Source organism: Lotus japonicus, chromosome 1, assembly GCF_012489685.1.
Source record: "Lotus japonicus ecotype B-129 chromosome 1, LjGifu_v1.2".
NCBI classification, from domain to species: domain Eukaryota; kingdom Viridiplantae; phylum Streptophyta; class Magnoliopsida; order Fabales; family Fabaceae; genus Lotus; species Lotus japonicus.
In genome coordinates, this window is record NC_080041.1 from 135,153,899 (window position 1) to 135,177,355 (window position 23,457).

Sequence of the window (23,457 nt, forward strand, 5' to 3'; positions counted from 1 at the left end):
ATTGACTTGCGCGTCAAGGGGTTATCTCTCTTTAGCCGGACTCTTTGACTGTTGATTCTCCTCCTTCAGAGCTTCAAAGTTTTGTTGTTGAAGGACTCTTTAGGCGTTCCTTAGTCATTTTGTATTGTTTGTTTATTTTCCGGAAAAAAAAAATGTAATACAAGACACATGTCAGCCCATATCAGGATGTCTTAACTCTTAAGTGAGATCACAACTATTTTATCTTTGATTTTATCAGTCCAACTCACATATTGTATTAGTCCAAGATACTTATTTTAACTAGTTATTTGGGCCAACTCATAAAAGTCCATATATTTTCACAATTCTAATTATGTATATACTTAAATCCACCCATTTTTAATTACACAATCATAATTATTTCAAACACAAAATCATACCAATTTGGCTTCATAGTTCATACTTCATACCTAGTTCTTATCTATATAATATGGATTAGGAGAAATACAAATTTTAGCTGTATAATTAACAAATTTATAAACTAATATGATTAAGAAAATACGCAGTAAAACTCTGGATTAGATGTTTGAAGAGTTCAGCTAGTATCTATATACCAGCTGTGCTAGAAGTAAAATTAGAAAATTATTAATTATTCCAACTACTGCTGATTAAAAATATTAATGTAATGAAAGAACTAATAAATCAATTCTGTAGCAGAAAAAGAATGAACCAATAAAATACAATAAATCACATTCAAGAAATATTATTTAATTTTTATAAAAAGGAATAAAATAAAGTGACACTTGGAAATGGATACAATAACAATAACGTGCCACCATTTATGACTTGGAATGAGTAATGTATGTATGGATGAGATGGATGTTAAGCTAAGCATGTAGTTGCAATGGTGATGAAATGGAGCTTGTGGGATCCACGTCCTTCGTCTCCTACTAGGAACCGTTTCTGATCTCAAACATGCACTTTCACTGCCACCATAAATACACACACATTGACACAGTCGCAGGTACATGTCTGTCATCACTTTTCTTTGGATTTTTCTGAACCCAGTTATGCAATTGCTATGCTATGCTCTGTGAGTGAGTGAGTGAGTGAGTTGTAATCTTCCTTCAATACCCAGTTTCTGTTTTCTCTGTATGTCACCATCTTGAGGTTCCTTTCTTTCCAATTCATAAATTTTCATTTTTGGCTTTTGGGTTTTATTTATTTATTGAAGAATTTCAACTGTTAGTGGAGCAGAGCCAGGCATTGACAGTGAAAGAAGTTTGCTTTTTTTGTCTCTTTCCATTTCTCTGTGATGTCTGAGCCCTTTCACTCCCTACATTCTCCAAATTTGTCTTCAATCCAATCCAATCCACCCATTTCTGAGATGGGGTTTTTGCTGTATCTCTAGGCCAAGTTCCCTTTTGCTAAGTTCTGCTTTTGTCTAAACTGGGCTCCATCTGTTTGCTGAAAAGCCCCAACCAAAAGAAGCTTGCTAATTGGATTGAATTGAATTGAGTTGAAGCTGATTTTTGCCAAAAAAAAAAATGAAGGATTTCCCTTCTTGTTTTGGGGAAAATGGAGTTCAGGTTGCAGATTCAAGCACCAGCAAAACTGCCCAGAATCTGGTTACTTGTGTTTATCAATGCAGGGTACATGGTAGGTCCTGCCTGATTACTGTCACTTGGAGTAAGAATTTGATGGGGCAAGGTCTCAGCGTTGGGATCGATGACTCTTCGAATCAGTGTCTTTGTAAGGTGGATGTTAAACCATGGATGTTCTCCAAGAGGAGAGGCTGCAAGAGTCTAGAGGCTTTTTCCTGTAAAATTGATGTGTTTTGGGACCTTTCTTCTGCTAAATTTGGTACTGGGCCTGAACCGCTGCAGGGGTTTTATGTAGGAGTTGTTGTAGATCGGCAAATGGTTCTTCTTCTCGGGGATTTGAGGAGAGAAGCTTTCAAGAAGAGCAATGCCATGCCGTTACACTCCAATGCTGTTTTAGTTGGCAAGAAAGAACATGTTTCTGGTAAGAAGTTGTATGGTACCAAGGCTGTGTTTTGCGACAATGGTCGAGTTCATGACCTTGTGATTGAATGTGACACTGCAAGTGGTAATGATCCGTGCCTTGTGATTCGCCTAGACAGTAAAACTGTGATGCAAGTGAAGCGGTTGAGATGGAAATTCAGGGGGAATCATACTATTCTTGTAGATGGTCTTGCTGTGGAAGTTTTCTGGGATGTCCATAATTGGCTCTTTAGTACAGCATCTCTTGCAGATGCTGTCTTTATGTTCAAGACGTGCCTCTCCTCAGATAGGCTGTGGGCTACCCAATCCCTTTCTAATGCAAATCTGCTGCAGTCGTCTTTCTCTGAGAGATTTTCTGATACCAGATTGCAGGGTCTTGGTTTCTCTCTTATTTTGTATGCTTGGAAGAACATGTAGAGGTGAAGAAATACATCATATATTGAATACTAACAGACCTCTTAGTGAGTTTGGATATATCAACCATGTGATTGAAGTACAGTTGATTCAAAATGAGTCATTTTGTTTCTCTCTTTCCCCCTGTTAAATTCATATCCTCAATGTAGCAGAGCTATTTGAAGTTTTGAACAGATAGAGACTTTTTTTTTAATACAAATTTATCCACCTTCAAGAGTTAATTTTATGGTTCATATTACTAAGTTACAATGTTTATAGTTTTGTTTTCTGTGTTATTCATGCAAGTATTGTGAATTGGTACCACAAGTCCTTACTTAGTACTTACTTTTAGTTAGAGTGTAACATACCTATTATTCTCAGTTTGGGTTGTCATACATTTGAACTTTTAGCATTGAGAATCCATATAATTACCAAGTACAAAAAACATTCTAAGCCAAAAAGTTTAATATGCTTAGGGGATCTGAGGTTGAAGAGGGTGGTAACGATAGAGAAAGATCATCAAATTACAGTGAATGTCTTCCTTTTTAGTAACCATTATAGACTTTATTCTATGCTTCAGGAAATTGAGATGGTGAAGCTATCAAAAGGCCATGAAGGGTTAATACTTGCTTATACTCTAAGCGTGGGGCATGGATGTGAATAGTCCTTGCCTTTATAGGATTTCCTGCTTTAGTGCCTGACTACAATCAGCAAATTGGGTATGAGACTATATATTGCTATAACTTGTGAATCATTGTTCTCTGTACAAAAACTTTCTGTTGCTGGATCTGAGATATTGCCCTCTCATGATCTCTAATATATCAATATTTATCTCTTTTAGCCCTGTAGCTTGTCTTTTGAACTTGTATGATTCTTTGATGCAAATTCTGCAGCAGTAATGAATGAGCTTATTGGTTACTAACAACTGTAAAATTTTCCAAGACCTTTTATAAGGCTTCAATTTTAGTTGCAAAACTCATGGAAGAAATCTGTTAACGATGCAGGTCAAACAGAAACCTCTATTGCTTATTTACATTTTGCTTATCATTCTTGGCTTAGAATGTGTCAAAAATGATTTCACCGTGACAGTCATTCTTTTCAGATTCGAGCACAAACCATAGCTCTCACACTCCTGTTGATCGTTACTAAAGTCTAGTTATCAATTTAATTTTTTCAGAATCAGTCTTTTTTATGCTGTTGTTAATCTTTGCAAATAGTATTTTGTTGTGACTGGCTTATCTCTTAAATCATGAATGAGGTCATCACAAAAAATTTAATACCATTGAAACCCTTTCAAGTACCCGTTGTTAGCAGAGAACCCCGTATTATATGGTTTTCAATCATCTAGCCAGCTAATTATGCTAATTTCTCATGTTCAATCATAGTTAAATTCTTCATAGTTACTTCTGAATATTTATCCACCATCAACATGGCTAATGAATGGCCCTGAGACACAATCTCTAGGACTTGGTACTGTCCATTCCTTCCTCCTTCCTCTGTTAATGATGTCCTCTATGTTCCTGGATAATTTAACATCCACTAGTAAACTCATTTTCTTAATTGTGTGGTTTCCTTTACTAGATTTTTTTTCCTGAGAGACTAATGTTCAAGGCAGGATGATTGGCGCTTGATATGGGTCCAGAGAACTTTGTCAAGTTAACACCTTTGGTCATACTGAATCAATGGTAGATTCATCCATGCTCAGTTGGTCATCTTTGCATTGTCAAGTTACAACATCTGGTGCCTAATATTTATAAATTGTCTACTCTGCCTTGTGAGTCATGACAAATTGGCAAACTTGTTCACAGCTCATTTCCGAGCAATGTCCATTGTTGAGCTATGTGTGCCTATACTTTGACTTTCTAGTAATAATAAGTCCATTTTAGGGTTAAGAAATTTGTCACATGTTGGTAAATCATTTTCTTTCAATCTTTTTATCATGAAATAAAAAATTAACATCGTGTTTCAATATGCACTATCCATATAGTGATAATGCTCATATATCTTTTTCAAACAATTTCTTATTTTTATAGCTTTTCAACACCTAGTTCACATACTCAATAGGGTCGCTAAACGTAAAAATAGTCAACTTGTTGGAATTACTTGGACACTCTTACTTCATGGAAATGTCACTCATTGTTTCATCTAAATAAATTGTCCTAAATAAAACTCATGTCGACATAATTTGATTCATGAATCTCATCTAAATGCTATAAAATAAAAGAGATTAAATTAAACAGATATTTAAAAAAACCGTGCACGAGAGAAGACTATTCAGCAAAAGAAACAAATATTTGATGCTGAAAACAAGGTTGAGTTGAGCCACTGTAATGTGACAGTCTGTGATGCCAAAAGAAGACAAGATAGAGCAAACTCTGCACTCCCAAAACCCATGACTATCCATTCACAGAAACGGTCTACATCATTGAAAATTTACATGTCTTTAGATAAATACTTATTACGGAAGGTAAAATTGCAGAACAAGGTGAATTCTCATTTCGATATTGAGAAGAAAATGGAAGGGGAGTTCTAATCAGGCTGGCAATAATTTAAGAAAATGTCAAAAAGTGACTACATAACAATACTATTCAAGAAATTCTGCATCATCATGATGACAATGTTAAACTCTTTAAGGCACTTGTAAGTTGAGGAAGCTTGTCAGGAGCTCTCTGCTTGTAATCTTTCTCCAATGCTTTGGCTGCTAGAGATTGTAACTGTGATCCTTCTTTCTCTTCCTTGCTCTTCCCTTTTGAAAGCTGTGCAATAGCAGAGGTGCACTGGAGAATAGGAGCAAAACTCAATTTTCAAGCATATAAATGAATAGTTTTGAAAAGAAGAATCTAGGAATTCCAAGTTGTTATGAAGAAAATCAACAATTTATGAAGGGAAATCAGAAATAGAATTAAGTGTGTGTTGAATCAGTGTTGTCAGAATTCATTTTGAATGAAATTGATTTTGGAAAAATTGGTTATGGTAAAAGTGAAGTGATTTTATTTTTGGATATATTTATGGAAAAAGTGATTTCTCTAGGGTAATGTTGTAAAATCCGGTTATGAAATCCCACAGTTGATTATATCCACTGCAGAAGCTACTCTCTCTAGCATCTCCTCCGCATATTTTGATTTTGGGACTAAAATCAATTCTCTAAGTGATTCTGGACCTAGTCAATGAGAATTGATTCTAAGGCCCCCAGACATGGAACCAAACATACACTAAAGGGTTAATTTCATGGCAACCAATAAAACTGAGTTTCAACCAACATCCAAATTATAACTTATATTTGGATCATAGATACATGAACATTCACAGTAAACCACACAAAATAAACACTTGGAATAGAGGGAGAAACATCTCACCAAGCATATACCAAAGAGTGCTCTGGTGTTCTTGCCTCCAGTTAAGTCAATAGTGGATGCATAATATTTCTTTGCAGTCTGGAGATTTTCTAACCCACCAATCGTATAAAGTACCTGGCAATACCGCAATGTCAAGACTACGTTTTATCACTCTTGCTAGGTTACTCCCGTAATCTCTAGCAAGCAATGTTAAGTACCTTGCTATGTATTATTGGAGCAAAGAAACAAGGGAGACAAGGAGAGGGAGAAATTTTGACTAGACCAAAATATATTAATCACAATTCATAAAGAAATTACTTACATCAGCATAGGCTAAGTGATAGAGAGGAACAGTAGGTTGTGCTAACATCAATTCCTCATAGCAAAATGCGGCTTGTTTATACCTAACAAGAAGATAGGTAGTCAATAAACAGGTGCAGCTCAACAATTAGCAACTTAAATAAATCCCTAGAAAAGAGAAACAATAGAATAAAAATCTCACATTTGCAGGGAGCTGTATATTTCGGCCAATTCTCTCCATGCATCCAGATCTGCCATGAATCTGTTAAAATGAGGAAGGAATTCAAATAAACGTTCATCGACAGCAACAACTTCCTTTTATCGTTTGTTTCAGAAAGGAAGGTAATTAAAAGAAAACAAAACTTCAACAGCTGTCTCACATTTCCAGATATTTATTAAGGAAATCAAGAGCCCCAGAAATGTTGCCTTGTGCCTTTGCCATAGCCACCCTCCTCTTATGGATCGTCTGCACAAAACAAAACAACCAAATAGGAAAAAGTTTCAGATTTTGGCTTCCATTACAATTTACAAAGAAACCTAGTCTATTTAAGGTCAAAACTGACAGAATGTTATACATCAAATCAAATTAATGAAAGACGAGCCTTCCGGGAAAAAAAAGTAATAAAAGACCAAAAAAAGAAGTTACTACTATAAATTTTTGGTTTCATCATACAGAGTAAATAAGCAACAAACAACTATTTCCTTTTTGTGTTTCTCTGTAAGGTTAAGTGAATTTACTTGATCAACAGGATTATCCTCTAAAAGGCTTGTGTAAGCCTTTTCTGCCATTTCCCAGGACCCTTTTGCTTCAAGCAGCATTGCCTCTAACCTGCCTGTAACAATTAGTCACCAAAAATCAATTTTTTTCAGGAAAGGAACGAGAACAGGCATATGCACAACAAACTTATTTGGACTTCTAACTGTGAATGTATTTACTTTATATGGCATCCCTCTTGAAGGAATGGAATGCAAATCATCCAAGTTAGTCACCCCCTAATCTAAAAATTTGTCTCTAGAACCAGAACTAGGCATCAACAATCAGGGAAGGGCATGTAATTGCTTGTGTTTTGGGACAAAATAACATTAGAGCTAGTGTGCTCAGATATAACTCCGGAAGTATTAAATGTAAGGAAGGAGTCAAGTAAAAAATGCCACTAGATCAATAATTGCTATTTCCTTTTAGATCAATAGCTGCTATTTAAAAATGAATTCTTCCTTAGTCTACCGGTGACTCGTATATTGGAGCACCTATGCGGAGAAGTATTGCTGGGCGACTGAAAGGTATATATCATCAGATTAGCCAGAGTAAAATGCTACCTACACATTTGTTGCATTTGCATCTAAGCAGAACTATAAAACTGGACTGTATCTGAGTTCAGATGGTGCCACTTTAATTATTTTTCCCTCTAAGCTAATGTGAAGTCATGTGTAAACTGTAAAGTCAGTCACATGGTAATAAATGACCATGCTTAAGTAGAGCTATTCACTTAACTAACTCAAATACATAACATGAAAAGACATAGAGTAAAAAATTATAAAGCATCAACTTACCAACTCTTTTACTCTCCGGGAATCTCTTCCGAAGAATCTTTGTACAGTCCTGATAAAAAAAATACATTATTATTGACTTCAAGACATAAATTTTCAAACTAGAAGGTTTCTCATCAAATATGAAGGAGACAAATGCAGCAAGCAAGTGCTCAATTCCGGCAACATACAGAACACAATGGACAAAGTAAAAGTTCACCAAACAGGATCGCACATCTTGCATCGAAATCTTAACTATAATGATATAAACACTGTAAACAAATTATGTCATATCTAATTCAGAAAGCCATTATTTTCTGCATCCTCAAACTTAAAACAAATAATATACCAGCGAGAAAATGAAGGGCAATCAAAGACCGTCGTTACAGGCTAAGTACCCCAATACAAGTATCATGCTGCCTTGAAACAAAATGCATCAAACAAGTTCATAATTCTTTATAAAACCCATGAGCAAAACTACCTAACACATCCATAGCAGGAGTGACATACAAGAGAGTAAGTAAAGGTAGAATCAGACAATAAAATAAGCACAAAATATTTCAATGAGTGGCCATTAAAACTAGAATCAAACATGAGCACAGCCATACAAGCAAATTTGATACCACCAAACATACATCTCAACAAAAGGAGGTTAAGATTATACAATTCATTGCAAGGATTGTGAATTACAATGCATGATGAATTGAACTAATGAAAGCCAATTAATTTAGATCAGAACCTGGGCAACATCAAGAGAGTGGGTATCCATAGCTGCAAGTGCAACCTGCTCATACAAAGTCCATTCTGCATCAAGAAACAACAACCAATCATCATTGAACAAATCACAGAATTAAGAAAACACAGTAGTAATTGAGTGAGGGAAGGACCATCTGGGCCGAGAGATGATCGTTGTTTGGGGTCGTTGAGGATGGACAAGCCGTGCTTCAACACTTTATCAGAACGGCGAACCTTGAGCTTCCTGACGAGGGAGAGGTACTCCCACGCGCCGCCGCCGGCGTTATCGACCTGGTTTTCAAGCCTGTTCAATTGGGTTTCCTCTGTTTTGGTCACCATGATTGATTGATTCCCAATTCGCAGATCCAACGAACAACAAATCGAATCAGAAGGGGTTTCGATCTGTTGTTGGATTGGAACTATCACTGAGTCTGTGCGCTACGACCCTCGCAGACAAAGACAGACACAAACGTTGAGATTGAAAGTGTAGAACAACAGCACATACAATAGGATCTCAGGTCAGGTTCCGGTTCAGAAATACATATTAAAATATAAATAATCAAAATCTAAATAAGTCAGGCATATGAATTATAATGAATTTTATCAATATAATATCCTGTTTTTCAAAATAAAACTCTGCACACATGTATTTCTTAGTGATAATAAATAAGATAATATTTCTGTTATTTATTCCTCTTTTGATAAAATTATAAAATACATTTAAAAATTATAAAATAATTTAGGGTATCATACAAGGTATCAAACTAGTGGTAAGCAAGCTAGGTCTCATAAGACTGAGAGTACAAGTTCAAATCCTAGGAAAAAAACATTTGTTATGAGAGACATGCAACCATTTCTCAAACGGGTGACGACATCCGTCAGAGATAAAACATTAATTAATTTGCTGTAATTTATTGTTAAATAAAAATTATTTCAATTATCATAAGTATGATATAAATTGTAAAAATCGAATGCTTACAATAATTTTTTAAAAGCAAAATATCTATTGATGAAGAAAATGTCGAGTATATACATTTTTTTTTTCTTCTAAATGGATAAAAACCAACTAGGCCAACAACAACCTAACTCACAAAGAGCAACAACTAATCATGAAAAGCACCAAAATGGAAACAACAAGCGAAAATCCAAAAAAAAAAACCCTTAATGAAGCCCACACACTAACCAAACACCCAAAACTTTATAATAGGTTTTGACTTTTGAAAAATAATTTTTGTTAATTAAATACTTATTTAATTTAATAAATAAATATTGCATTTAATTACTATGCATTGATCGCGTGAAAAGTTTCACACAGTCATTCAATTAAAGTTTATTAATTTGACATGTCATAGTTAAATTTAAAATGGAAAATTAAGTGATATGATTGAATGCATGTGTAAAACTCTACATTATTAGCGAATATAAGGACAAAACACTTCCCTTCATAAGGTTGTGTTCGATTACTGCAGCCGATGTGAGAGTTGTGTTGGTGGACGATCTGTAAATACTTCTGTAAGCGACCTATGATTTCAGAGTCACGCTCTAACCCGTGGTGGTGACCAGAGCCGAACCCACCCAAACTTTTATTCTTTTATTTGTTGAGTCCACTTAATGTAATCTCCAAATCTTAAAGTAATTAATCTCATGATTACGGTTGGAGGAATATTTAAAAAACTAGTCATATAAATTAAATCCATAAATAGTTATCACAAATACAAATATACACCATGGGCGACAAATTTCCTTAATCAGATCTATGGGCTTGACGAGATTGGATCACATTAAAGTGGGGTTCCTATTGCATAACCCAAATTGGAAAAATAAAAATCTAGGGACAGGAACTCCAGTATATGGACCAAAAAAAAAAACATCATAGGTCGAAACGGTGCGTTTCAGGGGAAACCGCATAACTGTGCAGCAGCGTGTAGCAGTAGCAGTAGCAGTAGCATAGCATGGTGGTAACTTGTTCCATCACTGCTCTAAGCTAAAACCCTAATCGGTGATGGCCATGAAAACCCTTGAAGAACACGACGTAGGCATCTGCTCCTACATTTCCAACCTCCCTGGCTTCCGTGGAGTGTTGAAGCAAAGGTCTCTTTATTATTATCTCACACTGCAAAAAAAATTGAGCATCACCATTTTTATTGTTTAATAGCTTTGAATTTGATCCAGGTACTCTGATTTTATTGTGCATGAGGTAGACACTGATGGAAACGTTGTTGAGTTGTCATCACTTGATGCCCCTGAAGAGGTGCTAGACATGATTTAGCTTCATTGATGAATTAATTGATTTTTGTTTGTAGTTTTTTGACATTTTTGTGCTCATTTCAGAGTGTTCAGGAAAATGGAACAAGTGCAACTGCAACTGATACTGCAGTGGTGAGTTATGCCTCTCAAATTGAAGCTTTTAAGTCTCTTGCTGGGGATTCTGATGCAGCCCTTTTGGAGGAATTTATTAATCAAACTAAAGCTGCTGGAGGAGGAGAAGACAGTGTTTCTCCTGTTATTCTTTCTCCAGATTCGGATAAATCTCATCGAACGGTTAGTACGAGTTTTGTGGATTTCTTGTTCTATTACTTAGATTAGATTTGGGAATTGGGATGCATGTGTGAAAATATGCCTATATAGTTACTAGTTAGTACTTTGATATTGGATCAAAGACTAGGGATTAGGGCGTCTCGTTACAAATGGATTGAAATTTTCGAAAGAGATTATTTGTGTTTTGGATTGAGACACGGGGTCGAAAATTGAATCCTTTTGGTTTTAACTTCATTTGTTTTTTAAGTTTGGTGCCCTGTCCATCATAATTTGATTTTTACATTTAATTGAGTTCAGAAAGATGAGAATGGTTTGATCCTGTTATAGTGGCAACATGCAAGCATAGTGAATTCATTTTGTTGTTTCATTTTTTCCAATTTAGAACATCATAAATTTTACACTTCTTCAATCTATCAGGAAATGCATAATTTCATAAAGGAAAACTTCAAGTTCCTGGTCTCTGACACGGTCGATGGACCGGATGCTTCATCAAAATGCATCCGTGTGAGATTGGATTCTGGTGGATCCAACAACAAAGGAAAAAACTCCAAGAAACGCAAAGGAAGAGATGATAAGCCTTTTGATAGCAGAGGTTCAGAAAATTGGCCACAAATTGGGGGCAAGTTCCTCAGGTAAAATTGATCAGGTGTTTTGTTTTATAGAGTATAAACTAAGCAGTCCTCAATGTCTTCCATGCAGTTTTCTTAATTATATTTCTACGTAGATTCTATTACGTACTTAGATATCCAGCCTTAATGTACCCTGCACACAATATGGACTTCATTTCATGCTGATTCTTGAACTTATTTAATATTTATTGCTGTCAGTTTTACCCACACAAGTGGTGTATTATAACAAGTAGTAAAGAGATGAGTAGAAGTATAATTTGCACAAGGAATTGTAACTAAATTCATTTAGTACTGAAATCGGAACTTCTTACTCTTATCCAAACAACCAGTGGCTGAGAGAATTGGACTTGAGGAAACTATTGACGCTGCTATTTTTTTTCTTTCTTTTTTCTGAGTTTCAGACACTACTTGAAAGTGATTGCCAGCAACTCTTGGTTGCATTGTATATTATGTCACGATATATTCTCGTTTTTAAATATTGTTCTAAGTTGCTCATTGTCATCTTTTAGGTTTAATCTTTATAAGGAGAATAAAGATACTCAGGAAGCTTTGGGGGTGGTTGGAACTATGCTTGGCATCCAGGTGTGTGTTGTTCATTGCTGGATATATTCAGTAAATTCTGATTGACAGAAGTGTCATCATCTAGGTTTTGTTTTCTTATAATTTTGTAAGGTTCATGGATGAAAAACTTTCCTCTTTCCTGTCCATTAATGGGCGTATGGGACATGTGTGATAATTGGTTTCTTTTTGCCATATTTTTTAATTTATGAATTATCTGATTGTCATATTTGTGATTGTGTATAAATTTTTCATGCCTCTGTAATCTGTACAACCCTTTGTTTCAACCTGGATATGGACGAACTTGGTATCCTTACTATTGTTAATTTTGTTATTGTTTATAGTTGTGTGAATTTTTCTGCTCATAAAATTACGATTTGTTTATGATGTAAATTGTTAGCTTTCTGTAAGATGCATATTTTAATTGTTAAGTATCTAAGATTATACATTTGGTGAATACTCACATCTTGCTCCCCATTTATGCCTTTGTATGATGACTGATAGGTAAGGGAGTTGAGTCTGTTTGTATTGTTCTTGCTTGCTCCTTGCTCCCTACCCACCCTCAAGAATAATATATTTGCATAAATTAGTAAGTGCCATCAGCTCAGACTAGCATTGGTTGCTAGACAAGCTTGTTGCTTTTTAAATTTTAACTGATTGATAATTAACTTACAGCAAAGGTCATTTGGGTTTGCGGGTACAAAGGACAAACGTGCTGTCTCGACCCAAAGGGTAATAAGTTTTCACATTCTTTCTGATTTTGCATTGGACGTTCATTCTTTTTTTCATCTTCCAGCATTAAATTAATGTTCATCAGACAGATGTTTCAGTTGGTTTAGTTCTTGTTTTGCTTCTAGGTTACTGTTTATAAGCAGCAAGCAAGTAGGCTAGCTTCCCTTAACAAGAGGTTGTTTGGTATTAAAGTTGGTGATTTCTGGTAAGGTTGTTGGATTTTGAGAGCTTGATGTTCCTAGTTAGCAGTTCTTTTATGGATGATCAAATCATAAATGTTCTATTGGCCAGTTATGTTCAGGAAGGACTTTGTCTTGGCCAGCTCTCGGGAAACCGATTTACGATCACATTACGGTGAGCGCATTATCCATGCACTAAATATCACTTTTCTTCTCTTAAACTGGCATCTCTTACTGTTATAAGTATTTTTAGCTATTGATGTATCATGTAACTGCAGCTTATTATTTGTAGCCATAACACTGACATATCATCTCAGAGGTATTGTTGCAGATTCTGAAGATACCATAAAATCAGCTGCAGATGCCTTAGGAAGGCACGGCTTTATTAACTACTTTGGTTTACAGGTACTTACTGAGAGCCAGCAAAAATCATCTCCATGCAAGTGTATTCCTTTTTGAGATTATATTCAAAAACCGGAGTTTCATGCTGTTGAACTCAAGTCTAAATTTCTGCATGGGAAGTGGGAACAGTTTTGTTTAAGTGTGGTTTGTTTTTCACAAAAAAACATAAAAAACTTAAACATGTTGGGAAAACCAAATTCATCTTCCCCATTTTTTTTTTCTTGTTGAAATTATTTTAAGAACAAAAATTGCATTAAAATGTAAACTTTTTTTTTCTCTTTTTCTCTTCCTGGTATAGGCCAATGTTCAAGCATTACATCTTGCAACAACATAGTATTTTAGACCGAGTCTATTGTAGGACTTTTTGCCCCTTTATAAGAAACTTATTTGTACATATATGCTCACTGCCCAGCGTTTTGGGAGTGGTTCTGTGCCAACTCATCTTATTGGAGCTGCATTACTCCGAGGGGAATGGAAACTTACTGTGGACTTGATCCTTGATCCAAGAGAAGGAGATATCCTTTCATTGTTTCTATATATATATATATACATATATTATGTCTTAGTTGATTTATTGTGCTAATAGGTAATATTAGTGTATTGATTGTCTTTGTTCTTCATAACATCGTCCTTTAAATACAAAGAGACGCCATAGCCAAGGCACGCAAGTACTATAAAGAGAGTAATGATGTTGTTGGGACACTTAGGCAAATGCCTCGATATTTAGTTGCTGAAAGGGCTGTGGTGAGTTTCAAATGAAAATTATTTCTGCATTGTGTTTCCTTAATGTTGATGTGAGAGTGACGTTAATATTTTGTTTACCATTCATCCATGTATGATGCATAACCAAGTTTTTATTGACAAATCCTCTCCAGCTGCAAAGTTTAAAAAAGTGTCCTGGAAACTACTTGCAGGCTCTGAAAGCTATTCCACGGACTTTGAGAATGATGTGAGTTATAATTATCTGAAGAGGTTAATATGTTGTGTAGTAAATGTTTGGGTAAAGTGGGGTTATATTGTGACTGGTAGTAATTTTTCTTAGTTGGAGTAATTATGTATGTAAATTGTGATGCTGAAGTTCATTTCTGTCATCAGTTTCTAGCATCATCTGTTGTTGTATAATGAATATCTTTTATTTGGATACTGAGTTATGTGCTTATATTTCAATTGTTTCTTACTTAAGGAATCACAAATGTTTTCTTTCGCATATTTAACTTGTCTTTTATATTGATATTTTTTTTTCTTTCCATTTCAAACTAAAGATATAACTGAATGCTGTGGCTGAGGAGGTGGGCCTACCCATGCCCCACTATACTGAGTTTGAATTTGACATAATTTTATTTGAAATCTTGGTACACATGAGTTCACAGTAAGTTCATTAAGCTTGCTTACATTAGGTTATTTTGCTTTATGAGAGAATGTTTTAGTGTTTTAATACAAAACAATGAAGTCAACACACAAATGAATAAAATTTGAAAGCTAGGAAAACGAAAGAAATTCCTATGAAGTTTCTTAGTGGGCTATATAGGCTGTCTATCTGGTGATCTTTTACTGTGATGTGCAAAGACAAGTGTGCTATGAAAACAAAGAGATATTATTTGAGATTATTTATTTGAAGGATAATGTTGATCTTCTTCATTTTATAATTCCATTGCTTCTGTATATTTAGGTATGTACATAGTTACCAAAGCTATTTGTGGAACCATGCAGCAAGTACAAGGGTGCAAAAATATGGTAATGTGATCTTCAATAGTTTTCTAGATCTTCTTGCTTTATGTGGCAATTAACTTCTAATGTTACACTTACATCTCCTTACACCCTTACTTCATTCAATACACTCTCCTTACCTTGATTATTGTTGTGGTAGTTGAAGCCAAAATATTCATTTATTAAGTTGAATTCGATTCTACCACGTGCAGGAACTGAACAAGTAGTATTAGGAGACTTAGTATATTGCAAAGAAAATCCTTCTGGAAATGTTAGAGAGCTCATTGGACCTGAATGTGAAGAGGACTGCAGCGGTACACATGATTCTAATAATGAAGATGAGGTCTCTCCAGATGTTCATGAAGGAATAAATAGTCATGTCAAGGTTAGTCTTGTCATTTTGGCCCATTACTGAGGAAAGCTAATATACTCAACCAATGTTGCTACTTTAGGAGTATGTCCTCTTCATATGATGTTTCTCAGAGAGAAGATGGTTTGGACATGTGTTGAGAAGATCTATGGTTTATAGAAGCACCAATGAAGAGGGTAGACTAAATGGATATCCAATATTTGGAGGTAGAGGGTGATAGGGAAACTACAAGTCAAACCATTAAGAGAGATTTATATTTAAATGATTTATCATTGGACTTGATTCATGACAGGACATTAAGAGGATTTAGATTTAGATGGTTTAATAACTATTACTTTTGTTGTTGTCGTTTTAACCTCATGGGTTTACCTCTCCATCTGCAGCCCTGTTCATCAAAAGTATCAGCATGCTCAGTGAGCAATTAATATGATAAATAATCTATTGTGCAATTTTATATCAAATTCACGAATAGAGAGCTATGTTGAACCATTTTTCTCAAATGAAGGGATGATTCCATTCAATTTTATATCAACTTCATATGACAGGTTGTGAATGCTGAAGATCTTGATTCGAGATGCTATACGATTGAAGACATTGTCCTTCCTATGCCAGGGTAAGCTTGACCAACATTACCATCTAATGTTGGTCAGATTCTATGATTCATACAACTCAGATCTTCTTAACCAATATTTTGCTCTCCATTTTTTTTTTTACTTTTTTTACATTTTCCTATTTCATATGTTGCAGTTCACGGGTAGATTTTCCAAGCAACGACGTTGCCAAAGTTTATCATCATTTGGCAGATAAAGTACGTACCAATTTGGTCTCTTGTTCTAATATCCTGGTTTTGTATGCATATGATTAGAAGTGATATCTGAAGGCCTAAGACTGAATGTCATGTCAGTTAACTTTTGAACTTCGATGCGGATGTTTAGTTTGTCTGCATTTGGGGTACTTGAGCAATTAATTCTATCTCATGATGGGCAAAATTAAAAAATTGTCACTTCTTAGGTTCTCTTATTATGTCAAGCCTGAAATATTCCTTTTATCATGAAGAATGATCTTAAATTTGAGATAAGTTGTTTTTTTATAGCTTTAGGTGATTGCTAAAATCATGCCTTGGAAGCTATGGGCTATTTTTCTGATATGCTATAGCACACCAACTTGAAGATCCTCTGTATGTGTTAAAAATTAACATTCACTTGTTGACTATGACACTTAGAACTGGCAAGGAGACGTTATTACATAAGGACAGAGCGCGTTCATTGCTTCTCTTCCCCCCTTCTCTCCTCTTCCTCCTTCTGTTACTTCTGAAAGTATGGTCAGCTAGACCTACATAGTGTATATATCTGTCTGGGTTGCTGTTCTAACGTTTTTGCAACCTGCTTTAATGTTATTGTTCAATAGATAGTTTTCTTTTTCGCTACTTACTGTTATTCACCTGTTTGTTTATACTTGTCAGGACGGAATCAATTTAACAGAGAGCGTGCATAATGTGAAGTATGTAATAAGAATCTCAACTCAAATCTCAATGAGTCTGCGTCTACGTTCATTGTCTATCTTACCTTTTTTTTTTTTGTCTCTCCTGCCTGTTTTCTTACTGTTGTTCATTCATACTTGTTACTAGGGAATTCTCAATAACTAGTGTGACTGGAAGTTACAGGAGGGTTTTTCAGAAACCGATAAATTTTGAATGGTACGTACCTAAGTTAACCCTCCACTTGATTGCATAGACTCTTATTTTCACCGACTTTGCTTTTACATGGAGTTCTCTCTAATTGAATAATGTCTTTGATTGTCTTCAATTGCAGGGAATTACTTACATATAGTGATAGTAATAAACCATTGGCAGAGACAGATTTAGAAAAAATCAGCAAGTCTAAACCTATAAACGATGCCGAACAAGAGGGTGCAAATGGGAAAAAGGAAGAAAACTTTGTTAGCACGACACAGTTAGAGAGCTCTGATGATGGTGCAAAGGTTGAAAATGATTATAATGAGATTGTAGGTGAGGAGGTGATATTACCTCCTGATGAATCTGCTGGTGACTTGAGGTCTCAAAACTCCCAAATAGCTCTCAAATTGAGCTTTACTCTTCCTTCTTCCTGTTATGCAACAATGGCGATAAGAGAGCTGCTGAAGACTTCAACATCTGTAAGATTTGAAAAGCCTTGTATCTGTTTGCTTCATTCGTTTATTGGTAAAAACATATAAAAGGGGAACATTTAATGTCTTAACCTGGCCTGCATATAAATCTGTTTTTAATGCTGTTGCAGGTTGCATATCACAAGACATTAAACTAGTAGCAAGCACATAGCTACCAAATCAGCAATGTTTTTCTGCAGGAGAAAGTGATTCATAGACAGAACAGGGAGAACACAGAAAGATAAGTTCTAACTAGGCGTTACTAATTATCGGTGGATGTTATAATATATGTGTCCTGTTGGAAGAAATAGAGCGGTATCCTCTCAATTATTCTTTGTATCATGTTTGAGAACCGTGGAATTCAATGCTACTTTTATTTCTGCTGAAAATTTGAGTTGAATTTTTGCAAGTGCTATTAATGTTCAATTTTGTATAAGAAGATTTCCATGTGTTCGATTTTGTTAGAGAGCTTGTCATGTTAAACTGTTTTATCTTTCTCATCATATATATATATATATATATATATATAAATACCAATCTAGTTTCATCTATTTCATACATATAAATGAAATGAAACGGATGGATTAGGATCCTATCATCAGCAAACTTTGTATGGCATTGTCATGTTTAAATTGTGTTTTGGCGCGTTTGGATACCACCTTATTAGAGTTTATTGGAGCTTATCTATATAAAAAAGCATTAAATAAGCTCCAATAAGTGTTTTTTTGTTTGCATCTAACTCTTTTCATAGATATTGAATAAGTGAGTCCTTCTGGCGTTTATGAAGAAATAGATAAACACAATATTTCACTTGACATTGTGTGACATCATGAGATAATCATAATCTCTTTCGGATTATAATCCTTTTATGTCACATGATAATGTTAAGTGAAACATTGTGTCAATTTCTCTATTTATGATTGAGTTTGTGAACAGCTGGCTCGCATTCATGTAGCTAGGTTTAGAATGAGAGCGTGAGCTAGTAGGACTGTAGGAGTTCATTCATTCACACTATACACCAACCCTTCAGCATATATGACAACACACGAGACGTTTATGTTTTATTGCATGGGGTCCTACATTCACTGTCTTTTAGTATATGAGGCTCTTGTTGGTCCACGCTTCTGGCGCAGACACTGTCTCATGATCAGACACACTCGTCCTCCATTCACATTTCATTTTTAATTTCAGTATTTAACTTAACTTAAATAGTATAATTCTACTCTACCTCACAACTTACTATATTGGTTTTCTTGCTAACCCTCCTCTTTATCAAAATCAGCAGTTCATTATCTCAACATGACTGACATAACAATGACAATAGTAACAAAACAAGAATTTTCCTTGTTGATAATACACAATCAGTTTCAAAAAAAAGATAATACACAATCAACTCCTCACGTGTGCTCTTGGCTCTTACTACTCTGTATGCAAGCACGCATCCATGAGACCATGACACAGTAAGTAAGCGCTTGCACGTGGTGACTGGGGAAGCTGTACGATAACACTGTGCTCCTTTGTACCATGTGAAGATTCCCATCCTTAAAAATTAAAATCAAAGGACCCACCCTCTGCATGTTTTCACGTGTGCCATCACCAATTACACCATATCATCACCACCGTCAGTATTCCAGAATCCTTCTTCTAATCCAACCACAACCTCACTCCCCTTGCGCGTTTATTCCAACCCCCCAGGCCCCAAATCATGGTTGAGAGAAAAAATGATGGTGAACTCTATTAATATGTTGGTTTAGCTTTGGAATTCAATTTTAGACTCAAGATCTATGCCACCAAGAAAGAATTAAATTTCATTTACACTCGTATATAAGTGTAAAATAGAGCGGTGAAAAGAGAGAAATAGATGAAAAATAAAAGTGTAAATAAAGTGAGAGTGTAAATAAATTATAGCGCACTAATAAACTCCAGAATATAGCTTACAGTACTTTACAGTGATTATATCTACCAATCATTATTCAAAATATTATGATTATTTCAATTTAGGAGGTGTTGAGTCACTGTCTTTGAAAAGGGTGTGGGGGGCAATCTTTTCCATTGCATGCAAGTACAATCTCCTTGATAAACACGAGGAAGAGAGAGATACAAGAGAAAGATATTAACGTTATGTGAAGCAAAGGTGCTTGTATAGTTGTATAGCACACAGTGAGCACAAAGAAATTAAGAGTGCTGAAGAAGATAACACTACAACTTTCAAACACAAACATGTTCGATGGAGTGCCAGAACATTTGCACCAATTCGTAGCTGCTAGGACCACTCTTCCGCTTCACTCACCATTCCCACTCCTCCATGTCTCTGCAGCACAGAATAGCTTCCTGCCTTTTGATCCTTACAACCCTTCTTCTCATCAGCAACAATTGCAACTCCAAACCAATCTCTTGCACCACCAGTCCCCTGCTCACAAAATTGAAGATAATGAAGCAAGTAGCACTCTTTCTCCAATCAACTTTGAAATTGAAAGAGATCAAAGAATATTACCAGAGATGACAGATTCCTGGACAAACGATGAAGTGCTTGCACTCTTGAGTATCAGATCTAGCATGGAGAATTGCTTCCCAGAGCTCACTTGGGAACATGTCTCAAGGTACTTTTTAAATCTTGTCATTTTGGAAATTCTTCTATAATTAATTCTAAAGTTCTTTTAACGCAAATGAATAGTTTCTAGGTGTCAGAATAGTTTTAAGGCTTATCCAGCCATGTTTTGTGCATGCTTTCAATTGAGAACCTTATTTTTCTGTTTTAATTAACTTCCTTTGAACACCTAAGTTTTGATTAATGATAATCCAACAAGAATGAAAAATTAATGAGCTAGATTTTAGTTGTGACCAGTTTGGTTTCACACCTAATTTTTTTTCAGAATCACTTCTCTTATAAAAGCTACTATACTAGAAGTAGCAATTCAAGCATCATATATTTCTTCCCCTAATGTGAAAATCTGTCAAGCTTCTAAACATATGCTATGTGTCCGATCGAGACTTTGGTGTGTTAATTTGTGTGTGTGATGCACATTAATATAAATGGTTCATAATATATTTGGCTCCACGATGAAATGCTATAGAATTACCGTTGCTTATAAGTTATAGGTCTTAACTTCTGAGTAAACATGTTTTGGATTATGGAGAACTCGTGGGGCCAAACATGCAAATATTAGGTGTGGTGGTTGGTCTTGGATAATTTATATTTGTGATGCTTATGATGTTTGCAGAAAGTTAGCAGAGATTGGGTTTAAGAAGAGTGCTGAGAAGTGCAAGGAGAAGTTTGATGATGAAAGCAGATATTTCAACAACATTAATTACGGAAAAAGCTACGATTTTATTAGTGAGCTTGAAGTGCTTTATCAAGGTGGTGATGATCAAAACTCTGATGAAAAGACTAAGCAACTTGAAAAGCCAATGGAACATTTGGAAGAGAATTCTAGAATATTGGATAATAATATTGATGATGCTCCAGTGACCAAACAATGTGAAGGAAATGACAAAATTGTTGAAAAGTCAAGGGAGAAAAAGAGGAAGAGGCGTGAGAGGTTTGAAATGGTGAAGGGCTTTTGTGAGAGTGTAGTGAACCAAATGATGGCTCAACAAGAGGAAATACACAAGAAGATCCTCAGAGACATGCTGAAGAGAGAAGAAGAGAAGCTCTCAAGAGAAGAAGCATGGAAGAAGCAAGAGGTGGATAGGATGAACAAGGAGCATGAGATGATGGCACAAGAGCTAGCTCTTGCAAGAGATAAGCATGCCACCATAGCTGAATTCTTGAAGAAATATGTATCAAGTTTCCCTTCAAGCCAAAACAAATATCTCAACTCCAAAACAAAAGGTTCACATAGAAATTCCCAAAACCCTAATCCTTCTACTTTTTTAGTTTGTGAATCAGATGTCTTCACTCATTCGGGAAACTGTAGCGGGGGAGAGAACAATCTTGAGCCAACACCTTCTTCGCATATGATTATTCTAGATAATCATCCTCAAACTATTACTCCTACTTCTCCTAGCCAAAACAATTCAAATTTACAAAACCCTAGTTCAAGTACCGCATTGTTACAAGATCCTTCTTCATCCAATTCATCTTCAGCACCCCACAACCCTAGTTGTAATTCTTCACTCAACAGCCATGAAAATCCACTAGAGTACTCATATTCAGAGGCTACAAATAAAGCAACCCCAATCACACTTGTTCCCTACATGGAGAAAGGGGATGTTGGGAAAAGATGGCCAAGAGATGAAGTGTTAGCATTGATAAACCTCAGGTGCATGAGTCTGAATAATAACAATAATAGCAATAATGAAGAGAAGGTTCAAGGAAACAAAGGTCCTTTGTGGGAGAGAATCTCACAAGGGATGTCAGAGCTGGGGTACAAGAGGAATGCAAAGAGGTGCAAAGAGAAATGGGAGAACATCAATAAGTATTTTAGAAAAACCAAAGATGTTAAAAAGAAAAGGTCACTGGATTCTAGGACTTGCCCCTACTTCCACCAACTGAGCTGTTTGTACAACAATCAAGGAAAGCTTGCTCCACAATCTGAAGAGCCAGGATCTCTTGACTTGAATCCAACCTTGAATTCTGGGAATATGTCACTGGATCAACCCCAAGCTGAGACTAATTCTTTGGTTTAATTCAGATTATACATGTTGATTGTGAGGTGAGAACGTGATTAGTTTTGATTCGTCAATTTGCCCATTTTCTATATGACATATAAAATAAGGTCCATTATATTTCTGATTTTTTGTTTTTGGTGGCGAGAGGGATTTTTATATACCATTGGTTAGACAATATTTAATTGTATTTAGACTTTGCAGAGTACCACCGACAGCTAGAACAATATTTCTATATTCTGGAGTATATGACTTACAGACCATTTAATTCAAATTTATATATATATATATATTTATTTATATTTTATCTTACGGTAACGACACTTTTCATATACATATTTTTTTTTATGTTTCGCTTCCTATCACATTATATCTATCATTTATCTCTCATATTTTTCTATCTCATTATAAATGTTTACGCTTTTTAGATGTTCACCAAACATTTCTTTTATTGGTTGATGTTTCATATAAAAGTGAAGTAGCAATTACACATACCAATGTTGATTAGACAAAACCTAATCAAACACTTGGAAGAGTGTTTAACTTCTTGAATGGGAAACAATGAAAGCTGGTTTGAGGTTGAAGAAGAGACTAACCACATAACAATGGGAGGTGATAAGATAATTAGCAATATTTGTGTTGAGAAGAAGAGGGGTCCCTTGTAGATATGTAGGTAGTGTGTTTTGCTTGTTATAGTAAGAAAGTATATAGCATATGTCAGTCTCCAATTCAGGCCCCTCTCATCTGCACAAAACTGCATGCAGAATGCAGACTCGTTCATTTATATTTCACTGTCACCTTCTCATCTCGCTCGAACATGTGCACCCTCTGCTTTCACTGTGAGCCTGTTTGTGTGGAGGGAGTGACCAAACGTTTCTTCACACACAAACACAATAAGCGCTTGCACGTGCATGCTTGCTTTGAGTCTGTTTTTTTTATCAAATGGAGCTGAGTGGGGATTCGTAGTCTAGCAGACCTGTCTTAGCCCAATTGGAAATAATAATTAGGCCCAAAGTCCAAATACATGCATGCCTCAAAATGCCCTGTTATCCCCCACACTTTTCATGCCATCAAATGACTCTTATCCCCACACTTTTAATGTGTATCCAAACCTGCATTTAGGTAAGTAGTATATCACTATATCTAATGTAATGAGACCAGATTACTCGTACTCCACTATCTAATATTTGGAATACATGTTATGTGGAATACTATACCCATTACCTACCAATATTAGGATTTCTAACTTCTTGCTTTGTATTAATTATCTAATTGAATTGTGCTTCGACCACACCAAGACTTAAAAACACCAAATGC

The 23,457-nt window shown here is 35.5% G+C and overlaps 4 protein-coding genes across 6 annotated transcripts; 3 read left to right on the top strand and 1 right to left on the bottom strand.

Moving 5' to 3' along the window:
- Positions 1 to 761: 761 nt before the first annotated feature.
- LOC130731256 (uncharacterized) lies at positions 762 to 3,445 on the top strand. 2 transcript variants are annotated; one of them, XR_009016620.1, is made up of 2 exons: positions 762 to 982; positions 2,956 to 3,445. XR_009016620.1 is itself a non-coding variant. In XM_057583482.1 (2 exons), exon 2 carries the CDS (start codon positions 1,506 to 1,508, stop codon positions 2,397 to 2,399), a length of 894 nt encoding a protein of 297 aa, XP_057439465.1. In that variant the 5' UTR covers positions 795 to 982; positions 1,370 to 1,505; the 3' UTR covers positions 2,400 to 2,617. The 2 variants fall into 2 exon arrangements, 1 of the variants encoding a protein (XP_057439465.1); XM_057583482.1 differs by lacking the exon at positions 2,956 to 3,445 and adding an exon at positions 1,370 to 2,617 and having other exon boundaries at positions 795 to 982.
- A 1,306-nt stretch (positions 3,446 to 4,751) lies between these two features.
- Positions 4,752 to 8,798, bottom strand: LOC130731257 (uncharacterized). The gene is made up of 9 exons (XM_057583483.1): positions 8,425 to 8,798; positions 8,277 to 8,341; positions 7,562 to 7,610; positions 6,749 to 6,843; positions 6,391 to 6,476; positions 6,213 to 6,272; positions 6,033 to 6,114; positions 5,732 to 5,845; positions 4,752 to 5,152 (listed from the first exon to the last, which is right to left on the bottom strand). Exons 1-9 carry the CDS (start codon positions 8,609 to 8,611, stop codon positions 4,982 to 4,984), a joined length of 909 nt encoding a protein of 302 aa, XP_057439466.1. The 5' UTR covers positions 8,612 to 8,798; the 3' UTR covers positions 4,752 to 4,981.
- Positions 8,799 to 10,189: 1,391 nt separating this feature from the next.
- LOC130731258 (multisubstrate pseudouridine synthase 7) lies at positions 10,190 to 17,941 on the top strand. Of its 2 annotated transcripts, none has more exons than XM_057583485.1 (20): positions 10,190 to 10,363; positions 10,445 to 10,523; positions 10,604 to 10,813; positions 11,228 to 11,442; positions 11,949 to 12,021; positions 12,673 to 12,729; positions 12,855 to 12,934; positions 13,031 to 13,083; positions 13,240 to 13,313; positions 13,723 to 13,825; positions 13,951 to 14,054; positions 14,186 to 14,259; positions 14,980 to 15,044; positions 15,230 to 15,402; positions 15,933 to 16,000; positions 16,135 to 16,195; positions 16,850 to 16,887; positions 17,015 to 17,083; positions 17,199 to 17,541; positions 17,664 to 17,941. In XM_057583485.1, exons 1-20 carry the CDS (start codon positions 10,275 to 10,277, stop codon positions 17,688 to 17,690), a joined length of 2,055 nt encoding a protein of 684 aa, XP_057439468.1. In that variant the 5' UTR covers positions 10,190 to 10,274; the 3' UTR covers positions 17,691 to 17,941. The 2 variants fall into 2 exon arrangements, with proteins under 2 accessions (XP_057439468.1, XP_057439467.1); XM_057583484.1 differs by having other exon boundaries at positions 10,192 to 10,363; positions 13,021 to 13,083; positions 13,226 to 13,313.
- Positions 17,942 to 19,406: 1,465 nt separating this feature from the next.
- Positions 19,407 to 22,447, top strand: LOC130731259 (trihelix transcription factor GTL2-like). The gene is made up of 2 exons (XM_057583486.1): positions 19,407 to 20,132; positions 20,754 to 22,447. Exons 1-2 carry the CDS (start codon positions 19,753 to 19,755, stop codon positions 22,159 to 22,161), a joined length of 1,788 nt encoding a protein of 595 aa, XP_057439469.1. The 5' UTR covers positions 19,407 to 19,752; the 3' UTR covers positions 22,162 to 22,447.
- Positions 22,448 to 23,457: the final 1,010 nt, after the last annotated feature.

Bases quoted from the DNA above. Each gene is read 5' to 3' on its own strand.
- LOC130731256 (XM_057583482.1), top strand. From the start codon at position 1,506: ATGAAGGATTTCCCTTCTTGTTTTGGGGAAAATGGAGTTCAGGTTGCA.
- LOC130731257 (XM_057583483.1), bottom strand. From the start codon at position 8,611: ATGGTGACCAAAACAGAGGAAACCCAATTGAACAGGCTTGAAAACCAG. The intron at 6,273-6,390 runs GTGAGACAGCTG...TCATTTTAACAG, and splicing joins CTTAATAAATATCTGGAAAT to ATTCATGGCAGATCTGGATG. The intron at 6,115-6,212 runs GTGAGATTTTTA...TCTTCTTGTTAG, and splicing joins ATATACAGCTCCCTGCAAAT to GTATAAACAAGCCGCATTTT.
- LOC130731258 (XM_057583484.1), top strand. From the start codon at position 10,275: ATGGCCATGAAAACCCTTGAAGAACACGACGTAGGCATCTGCTCCTAC. The intron at 11,443-11,948 runs GTAAAATTGATC...GTCATCTTTTAG, and splicing joins ATTGGGGGCAAGTTCCTCAG to GTTTAATCTTTATAAGGAGA. The intron at 14,260-14,979 runs GTGAGTTATAAT...CTGTATATTTAG, and splicing joins CCACGGACTTTGAGAATGAT to GTATGTACATAGTTACCAAA.
- LOC130731259 (XM_057583486.1), top strand. From the start codon at position 19,753: ATGTTCGATGGAGTGCCAGAACATTTGCACCAATTCGTAGCTGCTAGG. The intron at 20,133-20,753 runs GTACTTTTTAAA...TGATGTTTGCAG, and splicing joins ACTTGGGAACATGTCTCAAG to AAAGTTAGCAGAGATTGGGT.